The 7,606-nt window shown below is 44.3% G+C and overlaps 1 protein-coding gene across 2 annotated transcripts; it reads left to right on the top strand.

Moving 5' to 3' along the window:
• Positions 1-338: 338 nt before the first annotated feature.
• Positions 339-7,119, top strand: LOC123163631 (uncharacterized). Of its 2 annotated transcripts, XM_044580989.1 has the most exons (17): positions 340-1,110; positions 1,208-1,295; positions 1,394-1,597; positions 1,679-1,762; positions 1,841-1,912; positions 1,990-2,072; positions 2,186-2,314; positions 2,460-2,540; positions 2,652-2,777; positions 2,890-2,982; positions 3,063-3,212; positions 3,296-3,418; positions 3,524-4,544; positions 4,710-4,825; positions 4,915-4,950; positions 5,139-5,910; positions 5,986-7,119. In XM_044580989.1, exons 1-17 carry the CDS (start codon positions 761-763, stop codon positions 6,925-6,927), a joined length of 4,470 nt encoding a protein of 1,489 aa, XP_044436924.1. In that variant the 5' UTR covers positions 340-760; the 3' UTR covers positions 6,928-7,119. The 2 variants fall into 2 exon arrangements, with proteins under 2 accessions (XP_044436925.1, XP_044436924.1); XM_044580990.1 differs by lacking the exon at positions 2,652-2,777 and having other exon boundaries at positions 339-1,110.
• Positions 7,120-7,606: the final 487 nt, after the last annotated feature.

Raw genomic sequence — 7,606 nt, 5'->3', positions numbered from 1 at the left:
TGTTCCACAAAGATGACTAGCACTTCTCATCTGCCGTGCTGTTGGATGAATCTCCTCTTTGATCGAGCAAGTTATCTCTCATATTTCTCAAATTCACCAACATTCGATATGCCGACCTGACAGAAAATGCACCTTTCTTTTCAAATTGCCATGCCCAGAAGTCAGTCATTGGTGTCGTGCAAAGAGGTGTATTCTTTATAACTTGAATATCAGACGGAAGAAAAAAAAACAGGTGAGCGACATTCGCAATAAAAAAGATTCGCGACCCACATGGGCCGGCCCGTTACGTACGAGATTTACGCCTCCACGCAGACCCTAAATGCCGCAGGTGGCTCGCCCGACCCACGCACTGCACTATTCTCTCGTCCCGCCGCCGCCGCCACCCGACACATGCCCCGAAACCCTCCACCCGAGAGCACGTTCACCTCCGAGCCTCCGACGCCGCCGCCCACGCTGCCGCCCCGCTCCTCGCAACTTCGCCGCCGCCGCCTTTAGATCTTACTACTAGGTCGTCTTTGCCACCGCCGCCGCCGGCCCACACTGCGTCGCCCCGAGCTCTTCCGGCGACCCAGAGCATAAATGGCTGACCCTAACACCGCCGCCGCCCACGCTGCCTCCCAGGTCTTACTCGTCCCCCACAGCCACCCCGTTCCTCGCTGCTTCGCCGCCGCCGCCGCCGCCGCCGCTAGATCTTTGTAGATCGTCTTTGCCGCTGGCCCGCACTGCGTCGCCCGAGCTCTCCGGGCGACCCAGAGCCTAAATGGCCGACCCTAAAACGTTGAAGTACAGGTTGCGACCTGTCGAATTCAAGGGCAAGCAAACTCATATTATATGTTATCATAATGTTCCTGTGTGGCCTACGACAGTTGCCGTAGTGAATTACTTTCTCCTCACCGATCCGTCGTGCTTTAAGTTCGACAAGACAGTCGATTTTATCTCCGTTTATGATCTGCGGAACATGGCAGCATCCCTTGGGGATAAGGTAGTGACGCACATCAAACAGGATCAAACAAAAGACTGGACGAAGGACGAGAGGAAGGTAGCTACGGGTGCCTCGTTGTCCACATTATTGCAGCTAGACGGATCTAGCATTCAACCGATTAACATATTGTATGTGAAAAAGACATTATCCTTTTGTAAATATATCCCTTCTATTTAGTGTTTACCTTCTGCCTTAACATGTTTTGTTATGTCTGATTTGACGCAGCACCTCTGGTTTTCTTGATTCTCCAATCATTTCTACCCTTTGTCATTTGAATATACCAATCCTGCATGGATGGATTCTTCCCCATGAGGTACTCTATACATTAGTTAGATCAGTATTTGTAGATAGACCAGTGTTTGTAGAAACTGTACTTTTTACAACCCTTATATTTTGTTCATTCAATATCAGGATAAGTACAATAAGCTTCGCGGCAAAATTTCTCAGAATCCAACACTTGTACTGAAGGGAATGGAAATTGCAAGTGAATTTTTACAGAATTCTCAGACTGAGTTAACTCAACAAGGCATTAAACTTCTGATGAGTAATAATGATGCTATTGCTGAAGGGAACCTTTGTGCGTTATATAAAAAACATCTTAATTTGATGTATAAGGTATTACATTTCTTTCATTTAGATATCAGTTGAAATACAGGGGCACAACAAGTATTATAATCTCTTATTTATTTTGTGTAGCATAAAGGAAACTTATATGTCCTTGTGACAGAAGGGGACACCCAAGACATTCCCCCCACCGCAATTTGGAAATCTTTAACTATGGTGTGTTAAACATTCCCCTAGTGCAACATTAACTCGACATTATCTATTTTACAAGATAATTATCTTTCTTATTAACAGGGTTTCGAAGAGCAAGTGTTATTCACCGACAATTTTGTCCCTCTTCCCGCCGACGAGCAACCAAATAAGGCGGTAAGTTTTTGCCAAATCTCAGCAATTCCTTTGCAAGACCAGACCTCTAATTTTGTTGGCTAACTCTAAATGAACAGGGTAGAGAGTGGGTTGTTGATTGGCAAAAAAGGTTGGCAGATAGTGAAGCAAAAAAACAGGATAAGAAAATGAGAAGGAAGAGGTGCGAACTGAAAATGAAAAAGATGCATGCTCATTCTATCAAAACACATAGTAGTCTCTAATAGACTATTTACTTTTTACTTCGGTTATTCATGATTTTTTTAATATATGCAGACCAAATTCAGATATTGTACCTACTCCTTCGTCATCTCCAATCACACAAGAAGTGACTAATGTACCTACTCCTTCGTCATCTCCAATCACACAAGAAGTGACTAATGTACCGCTGAACTCAACCGAAGAGTATGTGCTAGCTAAGTGTTTAAGTTGCATAGTCTTATGTTTTCCTCTACTCAAATAGTAACATCGCTCTACCTGTCTATACTTACAGTATTAACTGTCTAATTGACTACTTTACAAGATTTCCACTCAAATTCTTTACCTGCAGCCACGACGACAAATTGGAGGGGCCACCCAATCCTGTTATAGTTGCATATGCACCTGCTGCCCCTTTGGATAGTCTGAATGGGTAAGTTCCACATGGTTCTATTTCTCTTGTTGTTCCGTCTAATATGAAAACAGTATCTTACTGACAAACTCTTGGTTATTTTGCTAAATTTTTTTCCCATTCTACCTGCAGTCAAACAACATCTTTGGCTGATGCGAGTAAAGTGCCGGTGCTCTCCAGCGCCGACAAAAAATTGGAGAGGCCAACCAGTCCTGGTAGAGTTGCATATGCACCTGCCTCTTCGGATAGTCTGAATGGGTAAGTTCCACATGGTTCTATTTCTCTCGCTGTTCCGTGTAATATGAAAACAGTATCTAATTTACAAACTCTTGGTCATTTTGATAAAAACAATTTCCCATTCTACCTGTAGTCAAACAGCATCTGTGCCTGATGCGAGTGAAGTGCCGGTGCTCCTTCCTACATCAGTCATATGGAAGCTTGCTTTTTCAGACTTTCTGGAAAAGTAAGGCCTACTTGATTATACTGGTTTTTCTCAATTTAATATGTGGTATGATACAAATAATTTTTATTTTATTGTGGTAGGTACATATACGGAGAAAGTGATGTATATTATTTCCCAACCTTGTTGAACTTCATGAAGAGTGTTACACTGTTTAAATTTGAAGTTCGGATTTCTGATATTGCGATACATAATCTAGTTCTTGCTTTAGCTATTCAAGGGAACATTGAAAGGTAAGTTATCGCCAGCCACATCTTTTATAGCTTCGTATCCTACCCTGCATCAGTATGGAATTTTACCAAAATCTTACTTGTAGCTTCACTGAACTGTTAACCCAACCGGTTATCGACTTCATGATAAAGCAAGAATTTGATGCTGAAGAAGTTATAAAGAAAAGAGTCGAGCTAATATTTCATGATGATATGCCTGCACAAAGAAGGTATGTCCGTAAAATAGCAATGACTGAACACCAAGAATGCTGAACCTTATTTTGTTTCTTCTGTTCTTGCTGTAATGTTTGATGTGATGTTTTTCTTTATTGTAGAGTTATATCCTTCTCTGATTATGCCAAGTATATGGTCCTTGTATGGTCATATCAAACTTATAACGGGACGTGGGAAAACGCAACCTCCCTCGATGGACGACAAGCGGGTTTAGGATATCTGGCCTATATATTAAGAAATCATGCCCTGAGAAAGTCATGGGGTGGGAACTTTGTTGACTCTGACATGAAAGTCATTGACGGCCAATTCATCATAGATAAACCAGCTGTTGAAGAATTCAATCAAAATAACATCTGTGTCGACCTGACTACCTTAATCAAGAATTTGCAGAGGCACTATAGAAGCAAAGTTGCTGGACCTCCAGCATACTTTGATGTATTTCAACAAGATATCATGCAGCTTATGCCTCATCATCAGAAAAATCCAGAAGAATACGAGGAGTTCCTTGTATTTTTGCAAAATCATTTTGCATTCAAGGCGCCGTTGGTTTGCTCAACACTTCTCCGTGAATTGTTTGTTGTGGTTCAGTCTTTAAGAAGGTACCTTAATGAGGGTAAGCTGGGGCCCGCGCTTCCTAGACTATCAGCTAGGTCTAATCAGAGAAAGTGGGCGAGGCATGCGCAACAAGGCGTGCCCTTCAGCGGAGTTTATCACTATGCGGACACTCTCAAGAAAACTCAGCAGAATCCGAAGAGGAAGGAGAATCCCCACGGGAGCACCACCAAGGAGAATACCGAAGGGAGCACCGCCCAGGAGAATACTGAAGGGAGCATGGCCCAGGAGAAACCCCAAGGGAGGACCCCAGAGAAACCCCAAGGGAGCATCCCCAAGCAGAAACCCCAAGGGAGCAGCACGAAGCAAACCCCAGAGAAACCCCAAGGGAGCATCCCCAAGCAGAAACCCCAAGGGAGCAGCACGAAGCAAACCCCAGAGAAACCCCAAGGGAGCAGCACGAAGCAAAAACACAAGGGCAAGATCCTTGATAGGTTCATGGACGAAACCTACTGGAAATGCCTTCAATATGGTCGATATTTCATAGAGCACGCTTTTGATCACACAAAGGTACGTTTGCTGCTTCCTCTGTACCCAGCCCCTTAGAACAAGAAATTTCGCATGACTCGATGAAATGAGTGTTCCCTGCACTGAATGTACCTAGACTGCTAGATCACTTTAAATTTTATTGTATTGGACAGTTCAAGCATAACTCTTTTTGTTTCGGCTCAACAGAAGGATGGTCAAAAGGTGAAAAATCTTATAATCATTCAATTGATGCTTGATGGTTGTCTTGGGCCAGCAATATCAGAATTGATTTGGTACATGATGAGGTTTACTTGTGATGGACCGTAAGTATTTGTTTTACTTGTTTTATTAATCAGCATATCTGTCTTCTATTCATTGTTAGTTTAATTAGTTTTGTGATCTGGTTTTGTAGGTTTTCCCCTGTATGGACACACTTCAAGAAATCAGAGTGAGTTTTTTTCGTAAATTTACTAGTTGCAGTACGCAAAGCTTCTTGCAAGTTATTTATTTTAGGTTGTCTGATAATAATAAATTGCTCATTTTTCCCTAAAGGTGTAGCATTTAATACATGTTTTCATGGATAACTTTTCTTACTGGCTATCAAATCATTTTCTTTTGTATGTTTTGTGACTGCAGGTATGATGATAGACCTAGGAGTGCCCAAGATGAGGAAACCAAAAGCATTTCTAATCTGGACGATGATGCGTTAGCTGACCGAGCGGCCTCTGCCTCTGAGGATAAGGTCTTGCTGAAGCACCAAGGTGTCTCGCTCTACAGAGCTGACGTTGACAGCTTGAATGAGCCAGCATTCATCACCGATGCCATCATCCGGTTCTGTGTTGCTCTCTACTGCTCCACCCTCAACTGCAAGGATGTTCGCTTCTTGGGTGCCTCACTTTCCACTGCCATTTGTATTTACCCGGACTTCGGCGAGCAGTATGATCTCGGTTCGCTCCCACTTGTTCTACTTGTCTCAAACAATCTTCACCCTGAGCGTGGGTATGGTGGCAATCATTGGTCCCTCCTCATCCTCGATAGCGTTACTGATCCCTTGTGCCCACGCTTAGTGCATCATGACAGTAGTGGGAACGCCAACCGCAGCCATGCCGAGCGATATGCCAAGGCAATTCGCGAGCTGCTTGCTGACAAGTTTGGTGATGCAATTCTCTGCGAGGGGCCCACCCCGAAGCAGACCAATGAGTATGACTGTGGTGTCTACGTCGCAGCGGTGGCAAAGTCAGTATTGGACTGGTACAATCGTCCACAGCGGCAGCAGGGAACAGATTGGTTCAGAGACATACAGGAACAAGTATCTGCCGAAAGTGTTTCCAGACTGAGGGTTAAGATACGGGACATAATCAGGCAACTCATTCAAGAGAATGAGAACAAGTCTGGAATGAGCGGTAAGGAAACTGAAATCATGTCTAATCTAGACGACAGTGCTAAGGATGTGAATGAGAACAAGTCTGGAATGAGCGGTAAGGAAACTGAAATCATGTCTAATCTAGACGACAGTGCTAAGGATGTGAATGAGAACAAGGCTGGAGGGAGCGGTAAGGAAACTGATATCATGTCTAATCTAGACGACAGTGTGTTAGCTGACCGAGCGGCCTCTGCCCCTGCTGATGCTAAGGATGTGAATGAGAACAAGTCTGGAGTGAGCGGTAAGGGAACTGAAATCATGTCTAATCTAGACGACAGTGTGTTAGCTGACCGAGCGGCCTCTGCCCCTGCTGATGCTGAGGATGTGAATAAGGTCTTGCTGAATTACCAAGGTGTCTCGCTCTACAGAACTGACGTTGACAGCTTGATTGGGCGAGAATTTGTCACAGATGCCATTATTCAGTTTTGTGTTGTTCACTACTCCTCGATTCTCAACTGCAAGGATATTCGCTTCTTGGATGCCTCAGCGGCCATTGGTATCTCTATTAGACCGTCCTTCGGCGCGGAGTATGATCTTGATTCCTTCCCACTCCTGCTACTTCCTGTCTCGGACAGTGATGACCCTGATAAGGGGGATGGTGGCAATCATTGGTCCCTCCTCGTCGTCGACGGTGCGTCTAATCCTTTCTGCCCGCGCTTCGTTCATCATGACAGTAGTGGGAACGCCAACCGCAGCCATGCCGAGCGATACGCCAACGGAATTCGGCAGCTACTTCCTGGCAGGTTTGGTGCTGCAATTCTCTACGAGGGGCCCACCCCGCAGCAGAACAACGGCTGTGACTGTGGCCTCTACGTCGCGGCGGTGGCAAAGGCCACATTGGACTGGTACACTCGACCACGGCAGCAGCGGGGAACCGATTGGTTCACAGACGTACAGGCACAGGTGTCTGTCCAGAGTGTCTCGAGACTGAGGGCTGATCTGCGGGACCTAATCAAGCAGCTTATCCAAGAGAACAAGGCTGGAGAGAGTGGCGATGAATAGTGATGTTCTAGTAAGGGTCTGGGAGTTGTCAGTAGCTAACCCATAGTAGTTGTTTAGCGGCAAGGAATACTGATGTTGACTGGTCAGGGGGAGTTGTCACCAGTAGTAGTAGTTATGTTATTTGCTTTTGGATGAGTCAAACAAGCTAGGATTCATATGGGCTATGACATTGCAATCCTATTTTTTCCCCTATCCCGTTGATTTTGGAATCCCGCGAATCAAAGAGGCAAAAAATTGTTACACGAAATTCACATTTCCTGCCCAGCGATCCAGCTGCGTTCAGATCAGTTGCATTGAGAAAAAACATATTTGAACACAGTTGAAAGATAGAACAACAGAAACGGGTCCAATTGTCAACTACAGGTAAGAAACGGGTCCAATTGTCAACTACAGGTAACAATGGCCCTGTTTGGTTCTAAGACTTGGTTCATAAGTCTTAGGACTTTTTTTAGTCGCAACTAAAAAGTTGCTAGTCTTTAAAAGGTCCCTACCTGTTTGGTTTCTAAGACTAAACATGGACTAAAAGACCATTTTACAACTAAAAGTTCAAACAAGACTCTCCTTGAGGGTCTTATTTCATAATTCCCAAATGCCACTTTAAGTCCCAAGTCTTTCCTGTTTGGTTGGTTTAGATGAGACTAAAAAAGATTTTTTTAAGTCCCTACACCAATAAGCCTCT

The sequence above is a fragment of the Triticum aestivum genome, chromosome 7D, assembly GCF_018294505.1.
Source record: "Triticum aestivum cultivar Chinese Spring chromosome 7D, IWGSC CS RefSeq v2.1, whole genome shotgun sequence".
In the NCBI taxonomy this organism is placed as follows: Eukaryota; Viridiplantae; Streptophyta; class Magnoliopsida; order Poales; family Poaceae; genus Triticum; species Triticum aestivum.
Note: the sequence above shows the minus strand (reverse complement) of the source record. Positions and strands in the feature narration are given on the sequence as shown.